At 42.8% G+C, this 27,873-nt stretch overlaps 3 protein-coding genes across 5 annotated transcripts in view; 1 reads left to right on the top strand and 2 right to left on the bottom strand.

The window, feature by feature from the left end:
• The first annotated feature begins 82 nt into the window (after window positions 1-82).
• LOC120431637 (GPI transamidase component PIG-S-like) lies at window positions 83-13,685 on the top strand. 2 transcript variants are annotated; one of them, XM_039596755.2, is made up of 6 exons: window positions 83-295; window positions 604-2,211; window positions 2,370-2,603; window positions 2,665-2,865; window positions 2,925-3,619; window positions 13,213-13,685. In XM_039596755.2, the coding sequence occupies exons 1-6, from the start codon at window positions 217-219 to the stop codon at window positions 13,678-13,680; spliced, it is 3,285 nt and encodes a 1,094-aa protein (XP_039452689.1). In that variant the 5' UTR covers window positions 83-216; the 3' UTR covers window positions 13,681-13,685. The 2 variants fall into 2 exon arrangements, with proteins under 2 accessions (XP_039452689.1, XP_039452683.1); XM_039596749.2 differs by lacking the exon at window positions 604-2,211.
• Window positions 13,686-20,461: 6,776 nt separating this feature from the next.
• On the bottom strand, window positions 20,462-22,574 carry LOC120431656 (uncharacterized). Of its 2 annotated transcripts, none has more exons than XM_039596765.2 (5): window positions 22,382-22,574; window positions 22,242-22,319; window positions 21,023-21,103; window positions 20,795-20,955; window positions 20,462-20,718 (listed from the first exon to the last, which is right to left on the bottom strand). In XM_039596765.2, the coding sequence occupies exons 1-5, from the start codon at window positions 22,473-22,475 to the stop codon at window positions 20,611-20,613; spliced, it is 522 nt and encodes a 173-aa protein (XP_039452699.1). In that variant the 5' UTR covers window positions 22,476-22,574; the 3' UTR covers window positions 20,462-20,610. The 2 variants fall into 2 exon arrangements, with proteins under 2 accessions (XP_039452699.1, XP_039452706.1); XM_039596772.2 differs by having other exon boundaries at window positions 20,643-20,718; window positions 20,799-20,955; window positions 22,382-22,573.
• A 747-nt stretch (window positions 22,575-23,321) lies between these two features.
• The window catches only part of LOC120431916 (mucin-5AC), a 56,857-nt gene continuing 52,305 nt past the window's right edge, over window positions 23,322-27,873 (bottom strand). The window contains exons 4-6 of the mRNA XM_039597052.2: window positions 27,000-27,216; window positions 26,448-26,933; window positions 23,322-26,269 (exon numbers count right to left, since the gene is read on the bottom strand). Coding sequence (XP_039452986.1) covers window positions 23,946-26,269; window positions 26,448-26,933; window positions 27,000-27,216 — 3,027 coding nt within the window. The 3' untranslated portion in view covers window positions 23,322-23,945. The remainder of the gene's footprint in view (window positions 26,270-26,447; window positions 26,934-26,999; window positions 27,217-27,873) is intronic.

Below are 27,873 nucleotides of genomic sequence, written 5' to 3' on the forward strand. Positions count from 1 at the left end.
CTCCCTTCAGAAATCATCGCCATATCGGGGAGCTTTAAAAACTTCAACCCTGCTCCTGCTCTTTTGAAGCTGTCATTCGTGTGCATTTTCTGAACGCGAAAAAAACACGCGAGTGTCTCTTCAAATTTGGGGAGCGGCTTTTTCCAACTATTTCCCGTGAAAATACACCGTATTTTCCGGTAGTTTACCTTCCCTCCGGTTCAACGACCTACACCGATGGAGGAACCGGCAAAGGACCAACCGGCCGAGGCGTCGCCCGAGCAGAAAAACGGAAAATCTTCCCACTCGGATGAGGGTGAGTTTTTATTGTATTTTGCTTTGTAATTGTTGGAATAAATAAAAACGGTTTGTCGCAAAATTAACACTCTCGGAAGTCCGGTCCGTTTCGCGAGCGCGCGTGCACGTTAGCTTTTAAGACTGCAGTCACACAAAAATACCAACATTTTTGCCGGAAATCTTTCCTTTTATTGCAAGTTGAGTTTCAAGCAATGTTTACACTGAGAGAAGTTCGTCCTGTAAAGTCTGCGAAAATGATGGGTGAGTGTGATGATTTGCTCCGATGGAAATTAACAGTTAATTTTTTTGTTTTTTTTTTCTCTTTAGGGTTGAAACGACCTGCTGAGGGTGATCCGGTGCCGGCTCGTCCGGTTAAAGCGCTGCGGCTGGCCGCGACCCCGTCAAACATCGCCATCAATGGGCGCTACCAGGAGGTCAAGTTCCGGAAGCAATTTGCGGAAAAGTGGAGTCGGAAGGAGCCCATTCGGGGGGCTGGATACGAGCTGAAGAACGAACCGTTTCAGCTGGGGGTTTTGGAGAATTTTCTGCGGGAGGACGCGGACCAGGTGGAAGTGACGCGGGAGCTGGAGCGGGAGTTTAGCGAAATGGAGTGGCGCCGGAAGCAGATGGATTTGTACGAGTTTTACCAGACGATGGATTTGTGCAGCGTGCGGAAGGAGTTCCTGGCGGGGTTCTATCGGAATCTGCGCGAGAAGGTCATGCCGTTGATGCAGCAGCTGACGGGGATTAAGTTGACGCACGTGTCGGCGTCTTGTTCGATGTACAACGCGGGAGATTATTTGCTGGTGCACGACGATCTGCTGACGGACCGCAGAATCGCGTTCGTGTACTACCTGAGTCCGTGGGAAGGTCACCGGGTGTGGACGGAAGCGCACGGTGGCGCGTTGGAACTGTTCCGAGCGGATGAGAACCTGCTGCCGGTTTTCCCCGTGAAGGATAAGGTCTACCCGCGTAACAACCAGCTGGTGTTTTTCAAAGTAAGCGAAAAGTCTTTCCACCAAGTCGGCGAAGTGACCACCTTCGAGTACCCCCGGCTGACCATCAACGGATGGTTCCACGGTCCCATCGATCCGCACCACGTGCCACATTCTTCCATCATCATCGACACGCACTATTTCGCCCCCGTTGCGGACGAGATCCAACTCTCCGAGTGGGTCAACAACGTCTACCTAATCGACGAAGTCAAGCTCAACATCCAGAAAAAGGTGGAAATGTTCTCCGAAGTCTCCCTCGAAGAGTTTCTCACGCCAGAAATCTTCACCGTCATGAGTAACACCCTCCGCAAAACCCCCGACGTCAACTGGACCATCAAAGGGCCCGCCCACCTGCGCAAGTACGAAGTCCTCGACTTTAGCTCGCTCAAACCAGGCCCCCTCCAGGACCTCTACAAGCTGTTTACGTGCGACGCAATGTTCCGCCTGCTGCTCGAGTACACCGAACTCGACCTGTCCGGCCCCAAGGCCAAAACGCCCACCTGTGCCATCGAGTTGCAGCGCTGGCAGAAGAGCTGCTACACCGTCCTCGGCGATCCGTCCTCGTACTCGGACTGCGCGCTCGACCTGCTGTTCTTCCTGAACGCCCAGGACAACGTCGGCGTGGTGACGTACCTGGTTCCGGAAGGTGACCAGCGCCCGAGCAGCAACTCCGCGGGCGATGACGACGACGATGGGGATGAGGACGACCCGGTCCTGCTCACCGTTTATCCCAAGAATAACGTACTGAACGTGGTTTACCGGGCCGAGGGAACCACCAAGTTTACCAAGTACGTGTCCCGGAACGTGTTTCTGGAGCAGGAACAGCTGCAGCTGAAGCAGCAGCAGGAGCAGCGTCGGGAGGAGGATAAGAAGGAGGAAGGCGACGAGGACGAAGACGACCAGCAGAAAGCGGGACATCCGTACACGTACATTTTGGCGTGTAGTTACAAGGAGTGAAAATAAAAGGTTTTCTTGAGCAAAAAGTTAAATTGGTTGTTTTTTTCTTTCTTTTCTTGGTGTCCAGTACGAAATTCCAGTAGTTTCAGAAACAAAAGGATATCAAGTCGAATTTCACCCTTTCTTCCCACTTCTTCACAGACACCATCCACATCTACGCGACGCTGGCCTTCATCGTGGTCATCATCGTGATCGGCGTGCCGATGTGGTGGAAGACGACCGAGGTGTACCGGGTGTCGCTGCCGTACGCCGAGATCGAATCCCTCGACGCCGCCCCCATCAAGGCCACCATCCGGATGGGGCTGTTTGTGGGGTCGTCCCGCGAGCGGCGCGACATTTTGGCCTTCGAACTGCGCAAGAAGTTTGAGAATAATTGTGAGTTTTTGCTTGATCTTTTGATGTAGAGTCGATCTTAACCCAACCGTTGGTATTGCAGTTGTGTTCAACCTTGAGCTGGAGGACTTTACCCTGGAACCGGAGGTTATGAAGGCCGCCAAGACTCCGGCAGCACTCGAGGCGGCAATTTTGAAGCGTTATCCACTTGGGTTGGGTGAATTCGTTCTGATCGAGTGGTCAAAGTTAGGCGAGGACGTCCTGGTGACCTCCGAGCGATCGGCGTTCATATCCGAGAGTGCAAGTGAGTTGATCGTCTTCATCTAGGTCAACAACGATCAGTTGACCCTTGTTTCGTTACAGCTTCCTTGAAGATCTACCAAGTCCTCTCCTCGTGGATCCTCCAAGAGTACAAACTGAAGGCGATCCTCGGCTCGAAGGACATGCAAACCACCAAAGGTCGTCAGCTGCGTCTCAACACGGCCCCGATGCAACCGCACTACGAAGTGCTCATCTCCGTCATCAACCCCCGCCCGGACGTTCAGCGAGTTCACTGGAACGCCCGCGCAGCCGCAGAAAACTACATCGTGCCCTTCCTCACCGAACTCTCCACGATCGCCAACTTCACCGTCAAGACCCAGTGGGCGTACCAGGTCGAGATCCAAAACTCCCCCCTCAAACAGGTCCAGGACGATTCCAAACTCCGCCGGCACTACGCCATCACGGAGGACGTCCTCCCGCACGTGATCACCTCCTTCGAGAAGAAGCTCGGCAACCAAATCTCCAACGATCCCGCAATTCACCTGGTCGTGTACGTCCCCCCTTGCGAACTGGCCCCACTTCGAATCTACCGCAAGGACGGGACGCGCGCTTCCGCCGATAACGTGGAGGCGTTCACCTCGGCCAAGTGGGGTGGAATCGTGCTGGCCAACCCGAAGGACGAAACCATTCTGAACTGGTTGAACAGCTCGGAGCACTCGGAGGTGTACGTGAGCTCGCAGGACGTGATGCCGGCGATGTTGTACCAGCTGAGGAAGATCTTCGATTTGGAGAATAATGTGAGTAGCGAGCATCTTTAAAAAAATCTACAAATTTGTATGACGCAATCTCACTTCTGGGGGATCGTTCCACGTGGCCTTCAAATTTAAAATAGTCGTAAAAAACGTTAATTTAAAAAAAAAATAAACAGTTAGGAACCATCCATAACCACGTGGACACTTTTTCGGAAATCTAAAAAAAAATCTATGATTTTTAAATTTTTTAAAGATTCCAAAAATTTTAAAAAACATAAAAAAAATAAAATTATTACAATTCTAAAACAAATTAGAAACACAAAAAAATCCTAAAATTTTAAAAACTCTATAAAACTATAAAAATAAAAATAATAAAAATGTCAAAAATATGAATATTCTTAAAACGCTCAAAATTCCAAAAGTTCAAAAATTCTTAAAATTTGCAAAACTTTAAAAATTATGAAAATTTCTAACAAAATTGAACAATTTTTTTTTTTCCCTGGGCCTTGTAAAGTCAAGGGGCATGATTTGATCCTAGTGCATTAGTTAAAATTTGGGTATACATTCTTTTTTATAAGCACTATGGACACCACTTCATGCTACGAGAACTCGCTTTGTCGCAGCCCCAGGGCTTAAGCGTTGACCGAAAAGCTGTCTTCGTGAACTAGGTAGTTCTCCGATAGTGAAAATATCACAATTGCACAAGACACCGCTGCTTCTGTGACTTTTTCACTATCACAATGTGGGATTTAGGTTGGGACTTCAGGATAGTACAATTGTGTTGTTGCTTAGCATTAGCATTTAAAATAAATCTGTATCCTTTACAAATCTATTTGATGTTCAAGTTAGTTAGTTAGTTAAGTTAAAGTAATGCTGTCAATAAACTTTGATTGATGTAGAATACTAGGCATTCTTTTATGTCAAATTGTCCATAGAGTCTCGATCAATCAACAATGTAATGATATCGGACAAAATTCGTTGATCTGTTGAACTAACGGTTTTCGGATTATGATTGTATCGACCATTGTTGCGAATCGAGGAACTACGGATCTTTTGACGTAAATGGTCATTTCTTTTTAAATTCGCGATTTCAATCCTATTTGTATATCAGTTCACAAATTTTTATTGTTTTTTGATAGAAGTAGTACTGCAACAGTTAAAGGAACGTTTAGTTTTGAACATTAAGTTTATAAGATTTTAGTTTGAAATTAAGATTTTCAATCCAAAGTAGTTAGCAAATGAATATTTGGACTTAAATGAATAATTGAATAAGTTGGACTTATGAATAACATACAACTGTGCATTTATTCTAGATTCAGATCCATACAGCGTCAGTGTTTATTTGGTCGAAGTGAACTAATTCATTGGCAGATCTGGTTCTAGTTGTAATGTACGACAAGACTACTGACGGACGTGACAGGACGAGGGCCCAGTTTAGAGGTTTCGACATCAACGATGTGCGGCTGGATCACCCTCCCAAAAAAAAAAAAAAAAAAAAAAAAAAAAAAAAAAAAAAAAAAAAAAAAAAAAAAAAAAAAACTTAACAAAATTGAACAATTTTTTTTTTAATTTTAAAAGTTGTATGATTCCTAAAACAGTTTTTTTAACGTCCTAATTTTTAAATAATCTTACAATTGCTAGAAATTTAAAAAAGTTAAAATTCTAAAATATTTTAAAAAAATCTTAAATCTAAAAATTCTAAAAAATTATAAAAAAAATAAAATTCAAAAAAAAATCTGATCATTCTAAAACAAAATAGAATTACTAAAAATTCCTAAAAATTTTAAAACTCTAAAAAAAAATAAAAATGTTAAAAATATGAAAATTCTTAAAACGCTCAAAATTTCAAAAGATCAAAAATTCTTAAAATTACGCAAAACCTTTTAAGTCCTAAAAAATTTAAAAAAAATATTCCTAAAATTGTTTTTTTATTTCCCAATTTTTAAATAATCTTACAATTGTTAGAAATATTAAAAAAGTTAAAATTCTTAAATATTAAAAAAAACTTAAATCTAAAGCTTCAAAAAAAAACATTAAAAAAATTTAAAAAAAATAAAATTTTGAAAATTCTTAAACAAATTAGAAACACTACAATTCCTAAAATTTTCAAAACTCAAAAAAAATGTCAAAAATATGAAAATTCTTAAAACGCTCAAAATTTCAAAAGATCCAAAATTCTTAAAATTACTCAAAACCTTAATAATTATGAAAATTTCTAAAAAAATTAAACTATTTGAATTTTTGGGAATCTATGACATTTCCCCGAAACCCACATTCCCGAAGAGACATTTCCCCGAATGCCACATCTCCGAAAAGACACTTTCCCGAAATGTCACTTACCCGAAAATCATTTCCCCGAACAATCCATTTCCCCGAACGGCCACATCCCCGAATGGCGACTTCCCCTAAAAACCATTTTCCCGAATGGCCACTTCCCCTAATTTTCCACATCCCTGAAAATCATTTTCCCGAATGACCATATCCCCGAACGGCCATTTCCCCGAACGCCACTTCCCCGAACCCGGTCAAGCGGGTATGGCCGTTGCCCAGAACCGCGCGCGCGGTTCTGGGCAACGGCCATACCCGCCTGACCGGGTTCGGGGAAGTAGCGATCAATAAAGTATCATATCCACAATTGAACGTTCAAAAATTCCGAGCTTCACTTGCATTTTGAATATTCAAATTGATGTAAGTGCGACAACTGGCCAAAGGGATTTCAGGTCAGAACGTGTTTGACACACGTTCAGGCCTGACTACTGCAAAAATTTGTAATTATTACTCGGGACCTTGGCAACTAAAATCAACCAAACTTCGGGACAATGCACAGAATGGTCAACCAAACAAAACGTGTTTGACTCTATTTTTCGTTTATTCAAGGCCAGAAATTAAAACGGCCGTTTTGCGATGCCTGTCCGTCGGGTCGCATGTTTTTTCGCGTCGTTCGTCGTCGGTGAGTTTGTCGGGTGAGTGCGCGCGTGTGTGTGTGTGTGAAGTTGCGGCTGGCTCTGGTTGAAAAATGACAGTTGAGCCAGTCCGTTTTGCGATGCCTGTCCGTCGGGTCGCATGTTTTTTCGCGTCGTTCGTCGTCGGTGAGTTTGTCGGGTGAGTGCGCGCGTGTGTGTGTGTGAAGGTGCGGCTGGCTCTGGTTGTCACGATGACAGTTGAGGCAGTCCGTTTTGTGGTGACCTGTATGTTTGTCTATTCCTTTCTATTGACGTGGCTTTTTTTTCTTCTTAGTTAGATTGTAAAGTTCAAAATCGCGATCGTCTTTCTCGTTAGTCAGTCGGGTTTCTTTGTTCTATGATTCGCGATTGTTTCATGGGTTGATTCGTTCTTAATTGCGTTAGCATAATATAAATTATATTTGACCATTCGTTTCCCGCGAAATCACCTTTTAGCATTATAGCTCGTAAAGCACGGTGACAAATATTGTTTCAACGCGATTGTTCAAGTCCTTCAGATAACTCATAACTCATCAGTAATTAATTGGTCGCTCATCTTATAAAAACATTAAAGTATAAATAGTCTCAGGTCAACTCTACGTAAATGTGCAGGGTTGTTACGGACGGCGCGGATCGCGCGGATGGCGCGGATGGCGCGTATCGCGCGGATCTGGCGCGGATTTGCTGGCTAATTTTGTTCAGGCGCGGATTTCGCGCGGATAGCAATTTTCATAAATAAAATAATTGAGAACGATAGAATTTCTTCAAGTTACAAAGGAAAATATTATAAGCAATTAAATAAATTCAATCTTTTTCTTTGAGTGCAAAAACATCAATTTCTATGAAGTTGTTAATGAAGAAAATTTTCTTCTGAAAATTATTCATTGTTTTTTTCTTAATACGAATCTTCAAAATAATCTTCAAGGAGCGTTAATTTTTCAAAATGTATTGAGATTTCTTATATAAATTTTACATAACATTACAACTCATAATTTTTGTTAACATTTGCTTACCTGGTTTAAATATTTTTCTACAATTATTCACATGATACATTTAAATTTTATCTTCTGACTCATATTTTAAACTTTTTCCAAAGATTTAGACATAAGGATGTACTTAAATGATTCTTAGGGTATGTTCCGATGGGATTTAACCCTTAGATTTTTTTTGATCGGTACAGGGTTCCAAAGTTTCCAAGGAATTTTTTAATATAGCATACAATAAATATTGAGTGAGCATATTAATTACAATTTCAAAATTACAAAATTCGAAAAATTACAGAATTTCAAAAAGCTTTAGATCTTTTTAGATTTTTTAAGTTTTTTCAATCTTAAATTTAAATTTTGAAATTTGTGGTATTAAAAATTGAAAGATTCTGTTGCCACTCTGATTTGGGTAGAATTGGTTCTACTCCCCCCGGGTGGCAGTGCGTGGCCGAATGGTTACGCTGTCCGCTTTGTAAGCGGATGATTCTGGGTTTGATTCCCATCTGCTGCAACCTTCCATCGGATGAGGAAGTAAAATGTCGGTTCCGGCCTTGGTTGTTAGGCCGTTAAGTCATTCCAGGTGTAGGAGTTGTCTCCATGCCATAAGTACAAACAACACACCAAACCAAGCCTACTCCGGTGGAATCACTGGCGGCGGTTGGACTCGCAATCCAAAGGTCGTCAGTTCAAACACTGGGGTGGAAGGTTCCTTGGAGTAGAAAGAGGTTTGGGTGCTCTCCCCATTCAAGCCTTCGGAATCCTAGATTCGAGCAGAAACTTGCAATAGAGACCACAAAAGACCCGGGGTCGTTTTTTTGGTTCTACTCCCAATTATCAAAACATGACGAAATCCACTTAGCAATCTGCTAAAATCTCCGTCTAACATTGAAAATTTCAGAATTTACATATTCAATTAAACAAAAAAATAGAATTCATAAATTTAAATTGCCAAATCTTGCAGACTCAAAAACGCAAAAAGAAATATGAATTCTCACATTGAAAAATTACAAAAAAAAAATTAACATGGATTTTTTAAGTTCTTAATTTTTTAATTTTTTAAGAAAGTTCTTAAGTTATTAATTTATAAAATTATTTAATTATTTATTTATTAAATAATTAAATTATTTAGTTATTAAATTAAAAAAATTATTAAATTATTAAATTATTAAATTATTAAATTATTAAATTATTAAATTATTAAATTATTAAATTATTAAATTATTAAATTATTAAATTATTAAATTATTTAATTATTAAATTATTAAATTATTAAATTATTAAATAATTTAATTATTAAATTATTAAATTATTTAATTATCAAATTATTAAATTATTAAATTATTAAATTATTAAATTATTAAATTATTAAATTATTAAATTATTAAATAATTAAACTATTAAATTATTAAATTATTAAATTATTAAATTATTAAATTATTAAATTATTAAATTATTAAATTATTAAATTATTAAATTATTAAATTATTAAATTATTAAATTATTAAATTATTAAATTATTAAATTATTAAATTATTAAATTATTAAATTATTAAATTATTAAATTATTAAATTATTAAATTATTAAATTATTAAATTATTAAATTATTAAATTATTAAATTATTAAATTATTAAATTATTAAATTATTAAATTATTAAATTATTAAATTATTAAATTATTAAATTATTAAATTATTAAATTATTAAATTATTAAATTATTAAATTATTAAATTATTAAATTATTAAATTATTAAATTATTAAATTATTAAATTATTAAATTATTAAATTATTAAATTATTAAATTATTAAATTATTAAATTATTAAATTATTAAATTATTAAATTATTAAATTATTAAATTATTAAATTATTAAATTATTAAATTATTAAATTATTAAATTATTAAATTATTAAATTATTAAATTATTAAATTATTAAATTATTAAATTATTAAATTATTAAATTATTAAATTATTAAATTATTAAATTATTAAATTATTAAATTATTAAATTATTAAATTATTAAATTATTTAATTATTTAGTTATTTAGTTATTAAATTATTAAGTTATTTTATTATTTGATTATTAAATTATTAAATTATTTAATTATTTAGTTATTTAGTTATTAAATTATTAAGTTATTTTATTATTTGATTATTAAATTATTAAATTATTAAATAATTGTTTTTTTGCCATTTTCTTAGTTCGAATCATTTTCGGAGTCATATTTTAGTTTAGAGAAAGTTTAAGAAGAAAATTTGGTGAAAATTATCAAGTCCCTATATTTTATTATTTGGTAATTTATTTTAGGGTTTTAATTTTTTTTAATTTTTGTATTTAATTTTTTTCCTAAATTTGTTTTTAAAGCAACGATATTTAAAGTGTTACAAAAAATTGCTAATATTGTTTCAGAAATGGCAGAAAAGATTCCACTTGGTGCAGGTGGGATATGAATCCACAACTGATCAACGGATCAGTAATGCTTTCTGTATTATTCTTTTTTCGTTTAAAATTTTATTCATTATGTTACTCTCTTCTATGTTTGTCGCGATTTTTTTATATGGCGCGGATTTCGCGCGGATTGGGTTTTGGGGTCGGCGCGGATCTGGCGCGGATTTTTCTTCGACTTTTTCGTAACAACCCTGAATGTGTTACGCTGAGTATAATATTTCACCTTTTAATTACACATAATTTTGATTCTATCCTTCCACAGCCGGCTGTCTAAGATTGAATCATTTATGCTAAACTCAACACCAAATGACCGGGAATGGTCTCATCCGCATCATCCGATTGTTTGCCTTGAGAATACATAATACATCACCCTATCACTCAACGAAATCCATTGATTATTGGGCCACATCATCATCCTCTATGATGAATCCTGGCCATTACCCTTTCCCACTAACAAAATCCCAAGTAGAAGTAGTTTTCCGGCACACGCGGGGGTGTGGATATCGTATAGAACCCACCCTTGGTAGCAGCCTGTGCTAACTAACATTCCCGTCCCATCCCCTCGAGATCTACAAACTGACATGGCGGGCGCCGTTGGTGGCCAACGACTGTTTCCTGTTAGCAACGGTTCTAGTTTTGATGATCGTGATGTTTTATCTTTTCAGCGCATTCATGCATGCTGTTGATAAGGGAAACATTATTTGATCGTTGAAGCGTATGACCGGTTGTGTTGATAGGATATTACGGTCCTGTTCAGCAACGGAGAAGGACAACCATGGGTGGTCTCTCATGCTCATGCTCATGCTCATGCTATTCAAGGCCAGAAATTAAAACGCGTTTTTTCGGAACGTCAAAAAGCGACAAACGACAAGATAACACAACAACGTCAATTTGATACATTGATCATTTCGCAAAAATGCATTTAGTTTAAAATCAAATTACAGTCCAGACTCGATTATCCGAAGGCCTTGTCAAAAGTTCACTTCGGATAATTGAATAATAAATATTTTTTTAGTCGTCTTTTTTGTTTTGCTGTCGAGCTTAAGTATAGCCCCTAAACTACTTTAAAGTGATTTAGTTATTTTAAATCTAAAATGGCAGTGATGAAATATTAAAAAAATGCATTTTGTAATACAATAATCAACTATTTAGATTTGATTAAAAAGGGTTGGTTGCAGAACTTGAATTGGACGTAATAAAAATTAAAAAAAATTGTTCAATGCCCTCATCCAGCCAAAATTGATAAAGACGAATCAGTTCAGTTAAACAAAATCTAGCACAAACTGAATCCTGCGCATCGAGTCGTCGCACAAAGCTATCGTTGCTGTTCAATCCTTACCACGTAGATACCGTTTTGGAAAATTGTCCTTTGCTGAAAATTGCCGCTACAAAAACAAACTTGTTTTTTATGGAACGTGGATAATCTCAATACCCCGCACTCTTGAAGTGTCCGCGTGGTTTATGAATGGCCTTCTACGGTTATTTGTTTTTTTTTTTTTAATCTTAAAACACGTAGGAGAATTTAATATTAAGGTCATACTTTTATTAAAAAAATCCCTAAATAACAATTTAGTTTATATCTAGGTTATCATTCAGAAAAATGGATTTTTCGGTGAAGTAAACATTCGGGTTTATGTAAATTCGGGAAAACGACAGTTCGGTAAAATGGCCATTCAGGTAAATGACATTCGGGGATATGGAATTTTCGGGAAAATGATTTTCGGGGATGTGGAATTTTCGGGAAAATGATTTTCGGGGAAGTGGCACTTTCGGGGAAATGATTTTCGGGGATGTGAAATTTTCGGGGAAATGATTTTCGGGGATATGGGATTCGGGAAAGTGGGATTCGGGGATAAGGGATAAAACCGAATTTTTGGATATTTTTTAAAATCCTTAAAAATTTTAAAAGTTTAATGATTATAATTTTTTTAATTTCCTAATTTTTAAATAGTCTTACAATTGTTAAAAATATTCAAGAAATTAAAATTCTTAAATATTAAAAAAAAACTTAAATCTTTAAATTCTTAGAATTCTTAAAATTCCAAAAAATCTTAAAATTCTTAAAATTATAAAAAAAATATTTGAATTTCAACTTTTTTAACTTAAAAAAATATTTTTTTTATGATTTTAAATTTTTTCAAAACAAATTATTTCTTAAATTCTTGACATTCTTAAATTCTTAATTTTTTTTATCTAAAAATCTTTAACATTTTTATGATTTTTAAACTTTTTAATTTTTTTTTATTTCCTAAAATTCTAAAATTCTTAAAAAATTTAGGGTAATTCAGGAGCAACATTTGAAAGGGGCGTTGCTCCAGAATTATTCAAAACAACCTATGAGCCATTAGTTTCCTATGCAGATAGGAGCTTTTGAAAATTTAATCTAGAATTCTTTAACGCTTAAAATTTCTCAAATTTTTAAAATTCTTAAAATTCTTAAATTTTTTAAGAATTTTTCTTAAAAATTTTAAAATTCTTAAAATTTTTAAAAATTTTAAAATTCTTAAAATTTTTAAAATTCTTAACTATGAGCCATTAGTTTCCTATGCAGATAGGAGCTTTTGAAAATTTAATCTAGAATTCTTTAACGCTTAAAATTTCTCAAATTTTTAAAATTCTTAAAATTCTTAAATTTTTTAAGAATTTTTCTTAAAAATTTTAAAATTCTTAAAATTTTAAAAAAATTTAAAATTCTTAAAATTTTTAAAATTCTTAAAATTCTTAAAATTCTTAAAATTCTTAAAATTCTTAAAATTCTTAAAATTCTTAAAATTCTTAAAATTCTTAAAATTCTTAAAATTCTTAAAATTCTTAAAATTCTTAAAATTCTTAAAATTCTTAAAATTCTTAAAATTCTTAAAATTCTTAAAATTCTTAAAATTCTTAAAATTCTTAAAATTCTTAAAATTCTTAAAATTCTTAAAATTCTTAAAATTCTTAAAATTCTTAAAATTCTTAAAATTCTTAAAATTCTTAAAATTCCTAAAATTCTTAAAATTTTTAAAATTCTTAAAATTCTTAAAATTTTTAAAATTCTTAAAATTCTTAAAATTCTTAAAATTTTTAAAATTCTTAAAATTCTTAAAAATTTTAAAATTATTGAAATTTTTAGAATTAAAAAAAAAATTTAAATCCTTTAAAAATTTAAAATTTCAAACTAAAAAAAATATTTTTTTTTGTCTTTTTATTTTGATTTTACAGGTTTTAAATTCTAAATTTCAGTTTTTTTAATCTTATTATTTTAAAACTCTCGTTTCAGATCCCCCTGCTGGACGCCAGCTTGTCCCCGCTCAACTCGATCGAACCCCGCGCCTGGGAGGTGGACAACTTTATCCGCGCAAACACAATCTACCGGATCCACTCGGCCACGCTGACGCTGCAGTCGCTGATCCAGCTGCTGGGCGGCATCGAGTACATCGTGATCAACGACCAGGTAGGTGCGGCCATTACCGACGCTTACGGGCGAATTACGGTTGCGAAGCGGCTGCTGGAGGAGAACCGACTTGGGGAGGCCGCTGCGGAGGCTCGGGAGGCTTACGTTTCGGCGGAGAGGGCGTTCTTCGATCCGAGCATGTTGGCGCTGTTGTACTTTCCGAGCGAGCAAAAGTACGCCATTTACATTCCGTTGTTCTTGCCGATCATGATTCCGGTGGTGTTTTCGTTCAATACGATTTCGAAGTACTTGCGGAAGCGATTCGGGAAGGGCGGAAAGGACAAGACTGAGTAATTTTGGCTCTGCAACAGTATTGAAATCGCATTTAACGAGAGTGTCGGAGCTGTCATCATTAGCCTACTATGATCGTACCAAAATCCCTTAGCTTTGAACTCCCTAATTTGAACAAGTTTTATTTACAGAACAGAACAATGTCTTAAATCCATATTGATGTTTGTGTTTTGAAGAAGCCCTTAGGGCTTTTGTTAAATTGATTTGGTTAACCGCGGTGGATCATTGCTCCGGCAGAAGTCTCAGCGGTTAGTCGTGTTTTTTCGCGGTGTGTTTGGTGCGTTTTTCACGGCGATTCCGAGGCGTGTGCGAGCGGACAAGCCCGTTCCGGTGGTTAGAGAGGCCACTATCTGGTCGTCGTGGACACGGCGGCGGTGCAGCAGCGGAAGAGGAACGAGTTCCTGCATCCGAGCAGCAGCAGCAGGAGGAGTGAGCAGCAGCGGCCGCGGAGGCAGCTGAGGCGAGAGACGGTCGTAGGTCGGTGGAAACGGCCCCGGAGAGTCGACTGCGGTCGGCGGACCAGTTTTCGGCCAGGCCAGGTCGGAGACATCCCCGTTGTTTACGTGGCTGGCAGCAGGCAGCACAACAACAACAACAACAAGCGCGCGCAAACGAGCTTCCCGCGCATCCCGCTGCGGGCGGCAGCCAGTGCGGCCAGTTCGGCGGTGAGTGCGAAAGGCGAGTTTTTTGTTTGCTTTTAGTTTTTTTTTTTTTTTTTTCTCATAGTTTTTTTTTCCTGTTAGATTTTTTTTTTCTCATTTCTTCTGCGTTATTTTAGTCTTATTTTTGGTTTTGATTAGTTTTCTTCCGTTTTTTCCTCAATCATGGATCCGACCGAGTCGGAACACGAGGAATCTGATTTCGATTCAACCATTGATGGTGACGAGGACGTGGAAATGGAGGACTCTGTCTCGGGAGTTCCTTCAAACACCACCAACAGGGACCACTTCCTGAAGGATAAGGATGCTGACGGTAAAGGGGGATCCACGGACGGGTCTAAGAGGAAGAAGCGAAAGCGTCCTAAATCAGATCCGAATCCGGTTCCCCCTCAACCACCGATTCCTCCCTTGACTCCAGACCCGATTCCCCCCTTGACTCCAAACCCAATTCCTTCTCCCAATCCAGATCCAATTCCTCCTAAAACACCGGTGCCGAATCCAGATCCAAATCCCCCCCCGCCCCTGAATCCTCATTCCCAAAAACCGATTCCTCGTCCTCGTCAGTATCAAGAGGGATCGCAAACGGAATGGGTGGTCTTCTTCCGGCCCAAACAGAAGCCGTTAAACTTTGTACAGATCACCAAGGATTTGCAGAAGCACTATCCTGGGGTGGTCGAATGTACCAAGCTGAACAAGAGCAAGCTCCGCGTGATCGTGAACTCCGCGGTGCAAGCTAATCAGATCGTTACTGATCTGCGGTTCAGCATTGAGTACCGTGTTTGGATTCCGGCCCACAAAGTCGAGATCGATGGCGTGGTGACCGATGACAGTCTGTCGCTTGTCGACCTCTCAAGGGCGGTGGGACGCTTCAAGAACCCTAAACTTCCAGCTGTGGAGGTACTCGAGTGCCGGCAACTGGGCAACGTCACCTCCGAGGGTGGCCAGAAGAAGTTCATTCCTTCTGCCTCGTTCCGGGTGACTTTTGCAGGGTCAGCTCTGCCGGACTACATTGAGCTGTACAAGCTTCGGCTTCCAGTTCGATTGTACGTTCCGCGAGTGATGAGCTGCGAAAACTGCCAGCAGTTGGGACACACCAAGACCTACTGCAGCAACAAGAGCAAGTGCTCAAAGTGCGCCGGCCCCCACAAGGACGTGGATTGCCAAAAGCAGGCTGAAAAATGCCTGCTTTGTGGCGGGGAACCGCACAAAACTCGGCAGTGCCCAAAGTACAAGGAGCGCGAGGACAAGATGAAGCGATCCTTGAGGGAACGCTCCAAGAAGTCCTTCGCGGAAATCCTTAGTCAGGTGACCCATCCCAATCGCTTCGCTCCTTTGGCGGACGAAGATTCGGGGGACGAAGATTCCGATGTGGAGGTCCTCTTCCAGAGAGACGAAGAAAGTGACTCTTCCGGGCCAAACCCGAAGCGCAACAAGGCTTCCAAGTCCAGGAAAGCCGCTGGCGGCAAGGGTAAGGAAAGTGACTCGTTGAACTTCGAGGAGGATTTTCCTTTCGGTCCGTCGGGTAAGCCCGCTCCGAAGCCGGCACCGAAGCCGGCACCGATTCCTCTCAAGCCGCTGAAGCCCGTTCCCAAGCTGCCAAAGATCCCCCTAAAAACGGTTCCTCAACCGAATCCGATCACCGATGCCTTCAAAGGAGTCCTTCCTTTTTCCACAATCGTGGAATGGCTGTGCTCTTTTGTGAGTGAACCGACGCGTTTAATCATAAAGCGGTTTGAGCCTCTCGCTAGACACATCGGGAAACAGCTTGCTAGCACGACGCCCCTCTTGTCGTTCATTTCCTTTGATGGGTAATACACCAAAAACGAAAAACGGCATCTCCTTTCTACAATGGAATTGTAGAAGTTTAACCCCCAAGTTAAACGATTTTCAACAATTCGCATTCGAACGAGACTGTGATGTGTTTGCGCTGAGCGAAACGTTTCTTATCGGAGATGAGACGCCAGCTTTCCGGGGGTACAACATCATCACAGAGAGCAGGGCAGGACCAAACAGAGGTGGAGGCGTACTGATTGGGGTCAGGAAATGCCACACTTTTAGAAAGGTCACGCTCCCGAAGCTAGGAGGAATCGAAGCAGTCGCAGTACAGGCCAGGATCAGAGGACTGGACATTTGCATTGTGTCCGTCTATGTTCCCCCACAGGTGTCGTTAACTCGACAAAAGTTGTGGGGTATGCTTGAGCTGTTGCAGGCACCGCGACTAGTTCTGGGTGACTTTAATCTTCACAGCACCGAGTGGGGAAGTCACAAGACAGAACCTCAAGCATATCTGATTCATGAACTGTGCGACGACTTCCAGATGACCCTCCTAAACAGGGACAAGCAAGTTACGCGGATTGCAACACCACCAACGCCAACTACGTCTGGTACGAAGGCGAGTGCCATCGACTTGTCGCTCTGTTCCAACAGTCTGGCAGTTCTTTGTGACTGGAACGTGCTTCAAGATCCTCGTGGCAGTGATCATTTGCCGATCGCTATTCTGGTTAGCCATGGCCCACAGCAATCGACAACGGTGGAGATGCCTTACGATCTGACGCGAAATATCGACTGGAAACAGTACGCGGAGGCAGTCTCCATTGGAGTTGAGTTGCGAGCAGGGTTGGCACCGCTAGAAGAATATGCGTTTCTGGCTAATTTGATCTATGACAGTGCGATACAAGCTCAGACGAAACCCGTCCCGGGACCATACATCCGAACGCGCCCTCCACTCCCCTGGTGGGACAAGGAGTGTACGGATCTCTCGGCGGCCAGGTCTGTAGCTTATGTGGACTTCTGCAAGTGTGGAATCCGAGCGAACTTCCAAAAGTACAGAGCTCTTGATCGCAGGTACAGTAATACTCTGAAGCGGAAGAAGCGAATGTACTGGCGGGAGTTCGTTGAAGGACTACCAGCAGATACGTCCATGAGCACTCTGTGGCGCGTTGCGAGGGCCATGCGTAGAGGTTCCGTTCCGAACGAGAGTGTGGAAAAATCGGACAAGTGGATATTGGATTTCGCCAAGAAGGTGTGCCCGGACTCGGTGCCGACACAACCATCATTCGACGTTGTTGATGGGAGCGATGCTAATCCTCCCTTCTCGATGGTAGAGCTCTCCATAGCACTATTGACGGGCAACAATACTGCTCCTGGTCCGGACAAGATCAAGTTCAGCTTGCTGAAGAATCTTCCGGACGTCGCCAAGCAGCGTCTGTTGAATCTGTTCAACACGTTCGTGGAGCAGAACGTAATTCCACACGAATGGCGACAGGTCCGGGTGGTTGCCATTCAAAAGCCCGGTAAACCGGCATCCGACCACAACTCGTATCGTCCAATCAGCTTGCTGTCGTGTCTACGCAAGTTGCTGGAGAAGATGATCCTCGACCGCCTCGAACCATGGATGGAACGAGAGCACTTGCTGTCAGACACGCAGTATGGCTTCCGGAGAGGCAAGGGAACAAGCGACTGTCTAGCCTTGCTGACCACAGGGATCGACATAGCCCGTGGTAAGAAACAGCAAATGGCTTCTGTCTTCCTAGACATCAAGGGTGCATTTGATTCAGTCTCCATCGAGGTGTTGGGTGTAAAGCTTCGGCGGAGCGGTCTCAATCCGACGATGTGCAACTTCCTCATCAACCTGTTGTCAGAAAAACACATGCACTTTGTGCAAGGTGATCTGGCAATCACCCGGATAAGTTACATGGGTTTGGCACAAGGCTCACGCCTTAGTCCATCCATGTATAACTTCTACGTCAGCGACATCGATGATTGCTTGACCGGAGACTGCACCCTTATACAGTACGCAGATGACGCAGTGGTTTCAATCGCTGCCAAGAAGGAAGTCGATCTGCTAGAACCCTTGCAAGATACCCTGAACAACTTGGCCCATTGGGCAGTTGGAAAGGGTATTGAATTCTCTCCGGAGAAGACGGAACTAGTCGTTTTTACGGGGAAGCATGAACCGGCACAGCTCAATCTTTCTCTCTCGGGAAAGACTATCGAGCAGTCGGACCACTTCATGTACATGGGTACCATCTTCGATCAAAAGGGAACATGGGGGAAGCACATCAACTACCTGAAGCAAAAGTGCCTGCAAAGAACTAATTTTCTGCGCAGCGTCTCTGGCAACCGGTGGGGTGCTCATCCTTCTGACCTGCTTCGACTGTACAAGACAACGATACTCTCGGTGCTGGAATATGGAAGTTTCTGCTTCCAATCAGCTGCGAAATCACGCTTGTTGGTTCTCCAGCGGATACAGTACCGATGTCTTCGCATTGTCTTGGGATGCATGCACTCAACTCACAACATGACCCTCGAGGTCTTGGCGGGAGTGTTGCCTCTGCGAACTCGTTACTACGAACTGTCTTACCGGTTCCTGATCCGGTGTGATTACAGGAATAAACTGGTAATTGACAACTTTGAAACGTTGCTGAACCTTCACGTTGAGTCTCGGCGCATGCTTCTATATTATGACTTTATGTCATCGTGGGAGTGGAGCCCGAGCACTACGGTACAGCGCACGCCTCCGTTAACCAGCAGCACCCTGATTGGCTTCGACACGTCCATGAAAGCCGATACTCGCGGTATCCCAAACCATCTTCTGCGGGGAGTTGTACCGTCGATCTTCGCATCAAAGTACAACCATGTTCCTCCAAACAACAGATTCTTCACCGATGGCTCCAAGCTCGACGGCTGTACGGGCTTCGGTGTTTATCATGAATCTTATCAGCTGTTCTTTAAGTTGAAGGATCCGAGTTCGGTTTACGTCGCCGAGTTAGCCGCGGTTTACTGCGCACTGCGAATCATCGAGACCATGCCACCTGACCACTACTTCATCTTCACCGATAGCTTTAGCTCTGTTGAGGCTATCCGGTCTCTGAAGCCGACCAGGGAGTCTACGTTTTTCCTCACGGAAATACGCAAGACTTTAAACAACCTGGCGGCTCAGTCCTTCAGCATCACGGTGGTATGGGTCCGCGCTCATTGCTCGATTCCGGGTAATGAGAAAGCGGACTTGCTCGCCAAGAAGGGTGCTGAGAGTGGAGACATTTTTGAAAGGCCAATTAGCCTACAAGAATGCTACGGTTTTCCGAGGCAGCGTGCGCTTCTGGATTGGCAAAATCAATGGGACGACGACACCAAGGGACGTTGGATGTATTCCATACGACCTAAGGTGCAAAGAAAAGCCTGGTTCAAGGGAATGGACTTGACGCGTGGATTCATCAGAACGATGTCCCGCCTTATGTCGAACCATTACTCGTCCAAGGCTCATCTGTACCGTATCAACATGAGTGATACGAACCTTTGCGACTGTGGGCAGGGTTATCAGGACATCGACCATCTCGTATGGGCGTGTCCAGATCACCAGGCTCACAGAATTAAGTTGAAAGATACCCTCAGGGCCCGAGGAAGACCACCAGAAATCCCGATGCGATACGCGCTATCTCAACTAGACCTTGATGTTCTCTATCCTATCTATCAGTTCCTCTCAGATTCCAAAATATCTATTTAGTTTTCTTCCAGTTAGTTTCCCTTCAGTTAGTTTTCCTCTAGTTAGTATAACTCGCCTTCACACAAAGCCGTCGTTTCTGGTTGCACCGGAAGCAAAGCAAGATCGCCCCAGCAGCTGGACACCGAGTTGCGGCTGAGGACAAAACGCAAAGGCCAGCAGAGCCAACCAAGACCCCTACACAATCCCCCTTCCTTTCCCACGCCTTGTCTTTAACATCAATCCCTTCCCTACTAACCCCGAGTAGGCCGCGGGTAATCGGCTCCCCTCCCACTAACATTTACACACAAGATCCTCTGTAATTATTAAGTCAAATGTAATTACAAAAGCCGACTCGGTCCTAACCAGGTCCCAGTACCGAAAAGGACCTAATAAAAATAATTTTATGAAAAAAAAAAAAAAAAAAAAAACCGCGGTGGATTTTCTTGAAATAATTCGAACTGTCAAAAATCCACCAAAGCATCTACCACATTGATCGCACAAAAATCTGTGGTAGAAAAGTATCCACCGGTAGATGCTTTGGTGGATTTTTTACAGTTCGAATTATTTCAAGAAAATCCACCGTGGTTAACCAAATCAAATTAACAAAAGCCCTCTTCTTTTCAATCGCGCGTTACGTTGGTGTTGGCGATCGCGTAATGTTGTTGATGTTATTATTTTGTTATTGTTTAGGCGGTGTGCTACGGAAAAAGCAAGTGACGATAACATTCTCTCTATCTCTGTCTCTCCTCCCCTTCCTGTGTCGATGCCAAGTCCTATCCAGTGGCGTTTTTAGTGTTTTCTCGGTCCAAGGGTGGTGGTGGTCGTGGTAGGTTCGGTTGTGCTTAGGCCGCCGGACGGTTGATTCCCGGGGGTCGGTAGTTGGTGTTGAACACCCGTCTAAATGGAAGAAACAAAAAGAAAGGAACATTTAGAACCAAAAGGTCCTCACTCTTCGGAACGGGAGGATTATCACAGACACTCGGTTGGCCGCCGGAATGGCCCAGCTCAGGATGGCGCCCGGGCTTCGTTTGGTGGAGACGCGCGGGAAGTACATTCGGCCGGCGACATCCTTGCCCTGGAGCAACGGGTCGTCTAAGAGCAGCGCTTCCGGAGCGTCCTTGTTGAGCATCATGTCTGGAGAGGTAGGGAAGAGAATCGTTTTGAATACTGTTTTGAGGGGATTTGGGTTGATAATACGTACTTTTGTACCGGTTAACGGTTCGCTTTCCGTACCCGGTCATGCTCACATCCGAGAAGGAATCTAGCGGAGTTCGGTAGAAAACTGAAATGGTGCAATAAATCATTTTTTAAAGTGGAAACAAGTTCCGGAGCGTTTGGTAAGGTATGTCCACGCCTCCTTTCTCCCTTGTAGAATCTGTCCTTTTCGGTTTACTTAATCAAAATTTCACTAAAGTACTTTTTAATTGCAAATTCGATTTTACATCGAAAAATTAAATTGAAAAAAATTGTACGACCAATATTCCGATTTTTTGAAAAAGACAGTATTGATTCAAAAATTAATAACTCGGTCAAAGATTTTTGCCCGTTCTGGAAATTTCTGAATGCAAATCCAGTTTTAGTGACAAAAAGTGAAATTAAAAATCACCAAAACTTTTTTTTACCGTGTATCATATTTTTCCAGTGTAGTCCTTATCCATACCTACAACTTTGCCGAAGACACCAAATCGATCAAAAAATTCCTTCAAAAGATACAGATTTTTGAATTTTCATATATCATTTTTGTATGGGCAGCTGCCAAATTTGTATGGAAAATTATATGGACAAACTAATGATGCAAAATGGCTTCTTTGGGCATACCGAAGGCACCAAAAAAGTTTAAGCCGGATTGAAAAATGCAAAAATGCAATGTCCTAATTAAAATTTCCGGTTTGAACACCTCCTTGCCCTGATAAAAAGTCTGACTAACAGGATATCGTTGCCAAACAAAACTCCAATCACAATTAAAAAAAAATCGAGTGACCGAAATCTCAGATAATTGCTCATATGTTTCTTTTAAAAATAAATAAGCTAAATAATTCCAAAACCAAGTTGTTTGTTTGTGTTTGTGTTGACAACCTGTCATCCCAACAGACTGAAGGAGCTATCAGACTATGGCAAACAAACAAACAAACAAACTCGCAAACAAACAAACCTTTTGACAGTTTAGCAGGTTGCCTGCTCTGTTTGTTTGCCTGTACTTGTTTGCAGAAACGTCAGTCCGAATAGCTCCTTGACTATACCTAAAATTTGACCCGATTTTGAGCCAACAAAGGACTAACAAACAAACTGGGAGCTTGTTTGAAACTGACAGCTGTTTGTTTGAAACTGACAGCTGTTTGTTGGCACTCAGTCCGCTTAAGCAAACTATATTTTTTTTGAGTAAATTTCTTTAGTTTTTAATTAAATTAAGATTCTCATACCTAGTTTTGGCTCATCGAAATCTTCCGCACTGAGCATTGCCGCGTAGTCATCTTCGTCGTTTTTTACTCGAAGCATATCTGCGAATGTAATTAGCACAAATTTCACTAAAAAAATAGTTTCACTTTTACTAAAACCGCACCTTTGTAAATATTAATCCCATCGGGAGCTCCCAGCACCAGCACCACCAGCTGGAGCAACGCGGCTCCAATCCAAAAGTACTTCCCAGCAGCCATTTCCGGCGGCTCAACAATCCAAACAATGATTCCCTAATCCAGACGCGAAAACCTTGACGCTTCACACAAACGGCTGCACTGCACTGACCTGTGATTCTGCCGGGGAGTTTCCTTTTAAATAGGGGAAGACCTGTTACGTATTGTCCTCCTCGGCGGCATTGTCTATCCGCCGATGGGCGCCCACGACAAGCCGTTGCGCGCGTGTGACCTCGTGAATCTTCTGCAACTGACAGTGAGTCTTATTGCATTTCCTTTTTTTTTTAAATGTAGCATATTTCCCTGCGTCACAAACAGTCGTGGATATTTTGTAATTAGTTGGGGGGAGAAGCTGAGGAATGAGATTTAAAAATTGTGGGGAAAATTTTGCACTAAATGGCTGTTGAAGAAAAAAATCTTAAATTGAAACGTTGTTCTACGTTATTTCTGAATATTTTTCAATAATTTTGTTTATTATTTATATTTTATTTTTGCTTAAAAAATTGCTACTTAAAAAAGGCACAGCTTCAGATAGAAACAAGTAATTTAGTTTCGAAAAAAAAAAATCAAAAACATTAAAAAGTTTGACAGATGGAGTGGCGTGGGACTACGGTTAGCTTCTTTTGCCTCGAAAGAATTTATTAAATTGCATTTTTTATTTGAAAAATAAAGTTGTTGAAACAATGCTTTGAAGAAAGAGCAAGTTTCAATTTACCCGCAAGTTCAAAAATAGAATTCTTCCCCGGAGACAAATGTCATGACGTCCTTGTTTGCTTCTTGACAACAAAGATGTCACCAATGACATTTACCAGCCATGTTGACGTCACGACCTCGCAAGGACTTTGTTCGGAAACAATGAAAGCCAGCCTGCTTTGATAAACGTTTGTTTTCTTTATTATTTCCTCTTATGTCATACATTTCGCTTTCAATAAAACATATTTACAACTGATTTAGACAGACAGAAACAAAAGAAGATTTCACTTTCCTTACATCGTTTTAACCTCAACATCTCGTCTTGAAAGAGTGTGTTTTTTTAGTCTACACTAAAGGAATGATGATTTCTCTAAACAAAATAATTTAATCTAACACTTTTTTTATCAATCGAAATAAATGATTCACGACGGGTGACACCGTCCTGGGAATGAAAATAGGGTTACACTCAAGAATACTGGCTTTGTTATATCGATGTCGCAAAACAGTTCCAAAAAACCAACAACATTTTTGACCGCGTCGTTAGTTTACAGTGACAATCACAATAATGGCAGTAGTTTTGGTTCGCGCATCTTCGCTCTCTCTCTCTCACGCCCCACTCCTCCTCCTCCGACGTTCGGATTCTTAAGGAAAATCGCGCTCGCTCCGCTAGGTGAATTAATTTAAATTAATTTAAAATCTATACACAACTGGCAGCCGCCCCACAACATGGCGTCCCGTTTTGACAGTTTGCGCCAACTGTCAAACGTTTGAGGTTATGCCCGCCTGCTAAGCACTACCGACTTAGTTTTTCTTGTTCTTCTTGTGCGCCGACGTCCGGCCAAAGTCCTCGATGACGTCGTACTCGGGCACGTCCGGGCTGCCGGTGTCGTAGTACGCGTAGTCGTACTCCTCCTTGTCGTCGGCGGGTCTCTTGGTGCTGGTGGCGTTCGGCGGGATCGTCGGGGCCTTGGAGAAGGGTCGGGGGTTTACCCGCTGGTTGGCGTCCTTGGACTGGTGGTGATGGGCCTTTTTCGTGGGTGCCGGTGGCGTTGGCTTCACCGAGGACGACGACAGGAACTCGTTGATCTTGGCGGCGGCTTGCCGTGCGCGCTCGAGGATCAGATCGTTACCGCTGGCGGCGATGTTCTGCGAGTGGGCCGTCCGGAAGATCTCGTCTTCGTCGCTGGAGGATAGGGATTGGGACACCGGGGTGGACTGCTGGAAGAAGTTGTTCCGCGAGGAGGTTAGTGGGTCTTGGGAGTTCTGCTTGCGTTCCTGGTTGAACTTGGCCTTGACGCGGTTCCGGTAGAAGTCCTTCTCGTACAGTTCCGGGTGGTACTGGCCGTCGTCTTCGTCGATGTCCTGCGGACGCTGGGTAGTGGTGGTGGTCGTAGTCGTGGTTGGTCGCGTCGGCGGTTGCTGGAAGAAGTTGTTGGGCTGTGGTTGCTTGCGCACTACCGGAGCTTGGGTCGTCGTAGTGGTCGTGGTGATGCTTACTGGAGGTACCGTTGGTACGTAGACCGTGCTCTTGACTGGCGCTGGGGGGACGATCTTGTCCTGCTTTTCGGGCTTCTGGATCACAAACTGGAGCAGAGCTTTCTTGCTGAGCGCGTTCGGTTTGAAGGTCGTCGGGTTGTACTGATCTTTGGGGACCAGCGTGGAGAACTTCTTGATCGTCGATGGGGTGTAGTTGTCGCTGGCGCTTCGCGAGATCGTTTGGTAGCGCTGCTCGTTGTTGGACACCGGCCGCTGGGTGCTGGTGGTGGTCGTGGTGATCGAGACCGAGGCCGCAGTTGAGCGAGGGTCGAACGGGTTCACGTTGAACGATGGCGGATGTTGACGGAGAGGTTGCTGGGGCTGCTGCTGCTGGCGATAGCTGAGCGGATTGTACGTGGACGGTTTGAAGTCGAAGACGGCGGCAGCTGGCGTCGGAGCGACTGTAGTGGTGCTGGTAGTCGTGCTGGTACGACTTCCCTGGTACTCGTTGTAGTTGAACTGGTTGAGCCGTGCGGGGTCAATGTTGAAGGAGCGGGATTGGGCGCGGGTTCGCTGGGATTCCTGTGGCGTCGTGATGGGTTCGTTGCGTTCGGTGGCTTTGTTCTCGAATCCGGTGTTGTAGAACTGAGGAGCTTGCGTTACGCGGTTGAAGTTCTGCGCTGGTGCTTGAGTTGACGGGTTGCGGTTGAAGTTCTGCACCGGAGCTTGAGTTGTCGGGTTGCGGTTTATGATCTGCGCTGGAACAGGGGTTGATGGATTCCGGCTGAAGAATTGGTAGTTGATGTTCGGCGGCGGCGTTGTACTCGGATTCGGCGCAAAGAACTGGTTGTTGAAGTCGGTAAAGTGTTGATTGGCTGCCGCAGGTGTACTGGGTGGTTGGTAGCGTTGCTGGTTCAGCGGAACATTCGTCGTCGTTTGGAACTGTTGGAAGTTCTGCGGCCGAGGCGTCGTGTTGACTTGCTGCTGTTGTTGAAAGTTCTGCGGCCGAGGCGTCGTGTTGACTTGCTGCTGCTGCTGAAAACGCTGCGCGGCAGGTGTCGTGGTTTGGTACTGCTGGGCAATAGATCTGGCGGGTGTCGTGTTGGTCTGCTGTTGCTGGAAGAAAGCGTTCGAGCTTCGGCTAGTCGCCACATTCTGCGTTGGGCGCTGACCACGTGAAAATGGCGCCGGAGTTGATGCCGGTTGCTGTTGTTGTTGCTGGCCAAAGTTGATTTTGTTGTCAGTTTGCGGTTGCAGCACCGTAGTAGGCTGTTGTCGGAAGTTGTTGTTGTTATTGTTGTGATGGTTGGCGGAGCCTCGGCTAAAGTTCTGGATCTTGGGCACGTCGAAGAAGTCTTCCGGGGTGGTTGCCTGGAGACGCGTTTGCTGGCGGGCCGGCGTTGGCTTGGCTTCGCTACGAACAATGTTCAGGTTGTGGGCACGAACGCTTCCGCGACCGCGGTTGCGACCCCGGGTCTGGGTGGAGCGGGTGGCGTTGGTGTTGCTGGGTGTTGCCGGACGAGCGGTGGTTGTTGGAGAAGTGGTGCTAGCGGCCGGACGTCGCACAAAGTCGTCGTCGAAATCTTCCTTGCCGTTGTTGCGGTTGTTAAAGAAGTGGGAGCTGTGGGAACCTCGGAAGATTTCGTCGTCTGTGAGGGGAAATGGAAGATTAATGAAAGCATACAGTATTTGAAGAGTGTCCGTGGTTAGCTGAAACGAGGTTGGTCGATGAGGCATAAACTGTTAAACGAGTATAGAACAAAATGGCGTCTTTCGGTCAATAAGGAATGAAAAAAGCAGTCAGACCATCGATTCTAGGATAGTTACTACTGTTGTCGCTGGTGCGCTGCGTGGGTTGATGGTTGCTGGGGAAGCTGGTCGGTGTCGTTGACCGGAGTTCCTCGGCCTGACGTGATCGATCTGCAGGTGTTGCGGTGGCAGCAGCGGCCGTCAGTTGACGGTACTGTTGCTGCTGAATTTGCTGTTGCTGGTTGTACGCCAGCTGTTGTTGCTTGTGCTGCTGGTGCTTCTGTTGGATCTGCTTCTGGTACTGCAGGTTACTGGCCTTGTTGAAGTAGTTTTCCGTGGTGCTGTAGAAGGGTGCCGCAGTAGTGCTGGTTGTTGTCGTGGTCGTCGTAGTCGTGACCGGAGACTGCCGGTGATGATGGTGTTGTTGCTGGTGGTGCTGCTGAAGCTGCTGTTGCTGCTGGGGCCGTTGCACCGGAGGAATCTGGTTCGGGTTCGGATGGGCAGGGGGCTGCTGTGGCTTCGAGCTCTGGTTCACGATGAACTGTTTGCTACGTCTAGCGTCACCTGCGAAAACAAACCCAACGGCATTCAAAAATCATCTAAAACGACCTCGTTTTGAAGAACACCCACTAGTCTCAGCCCGCTGCAGGTGGAAGGTCGCTTCCTCCTCCTCGGCGAACGGCGCCCGCTTGCTCTCGAAGCCGGACCCCAGCCGGTACAGGTCAAAGTTGTCGCTGCCGTAGTACAGCGTGGCGGCTTCACAGTCGACATCGCCCCAATCGGCACAGATTTGGGCTTCCTGGTCGAAAGCCGTACCATTGGGGCAAAGGAATCTGAAGTCTTGCACCTGTCATGCGACGCCGTGCCGGTTTGCGCAAGGCCACGTGCGTTTTTCAGATTTTCAAACAATTGATCGCAGCAGGCGTGCGGACGCGACGAGAGGTGTCGTTGGGAGAAAAGAGAAGAAAAAGAGATTAATTCGTGAGAAAATTTAAATTGCCTTCGACTTCGTTGTTTTGGGGAGGTCCGTCGCGGAGTCTGGCGTAGTGTCGGAGTTTGGAGGTGCCGCGAGCAGTGCGATTTCTGGGAGTGTGCTGCAGATGTTGGTGGCGGTGGCGGTGTTGTGTTGTTGATGTTGGTTAAGGTCTCTCCGGTCGACGGCGGATCTGGTGGTCTAGTTACCTACAGAGAGACTGGTTGAAAACAATGGTCGTGATTATAAAATGAGGTGTGAAATCAGCCGGGCGCGCGCGCGCCTCTTGGGTCTTTGGGCCTTTGCTGGTGGTGATGCTGGGAATGTTCCGAGAGTTGGAACAGTTGTGGAAGGGTTCTGCAACTTTGCGCAATGGAGCGCTGCAATTAAGTGGTGGACTCTCTTGAGGGGGAGGTTTTTATGATCTATGCGCGCGAAGAACGCAGTAGGCTGGTTCTCGGCAAAAGGTGGTTGGCCTTCTCAAGGCTAGAAAGCTGATGATGGTTGAGAGATGGTACTAGTCAGGGGTTC

This window comes from Culex pipiens, chromosome 1, assembly GCF_016801865.2.
Source record: "Culex pipiens pallens isolate TS chromosome 1, TS_CPP_V2, whole genome shotgun sequence".
NCBI classification, from domain to species: domain Eukaryota; kingdom Metazoa; phylum Arthropoda; class Insecta; order Diptera; family Culicidae; genus Culex; species Culex pipiens.

Excerpts from the sequence above, each read along its gene's own strand:
- LOC120431637 (XM_039596755.2), top strand. The coding sequence starts at position 217 with ATGGAGGAACCGGCAAAGGACCAACCGGCCGAGGCGTCGCCCGAGCAG. Across the intron at positions 2,604-2,664 it reads CAAGAAGTTTGAGAATAATT|TTGTGTTCAACCTTGAGCTG; the intron begins GTGAGTTTTTGC and ends TTGGTATTGCAG. Across the intron at positions 2,866-2,924 it reads GTTCATATCCGAGAGTGCAA|CTTCCTTGAAGATCTACCAA; the intron begins GTGAGTTGATCG and ends GTTTCGTTACAG.
- LOC120431656 (XM_039596765.2), bottom strand. The coding sequence starts at position 22,475 with ATGGCTGCTGGGAAGTACTTTTGGATTGGAGCCGCGTTGCTCCAGCTG. Across the intron at positions 21,104-22,241 it reads TTTCGATGAGCCAAAACTAG|TTTTCTACCGAACTCCGCTA; the intron begins GTATGAGAATCT and ends GCACCATTTCAG. Across the intron at positions 20,956-21,022 it reads AACCGTTAACCGGTACAAAA|ACATGATGCTCAACAAGGAC; the intron begins GTACGTATTATC and ends CTACCTCTCCAG.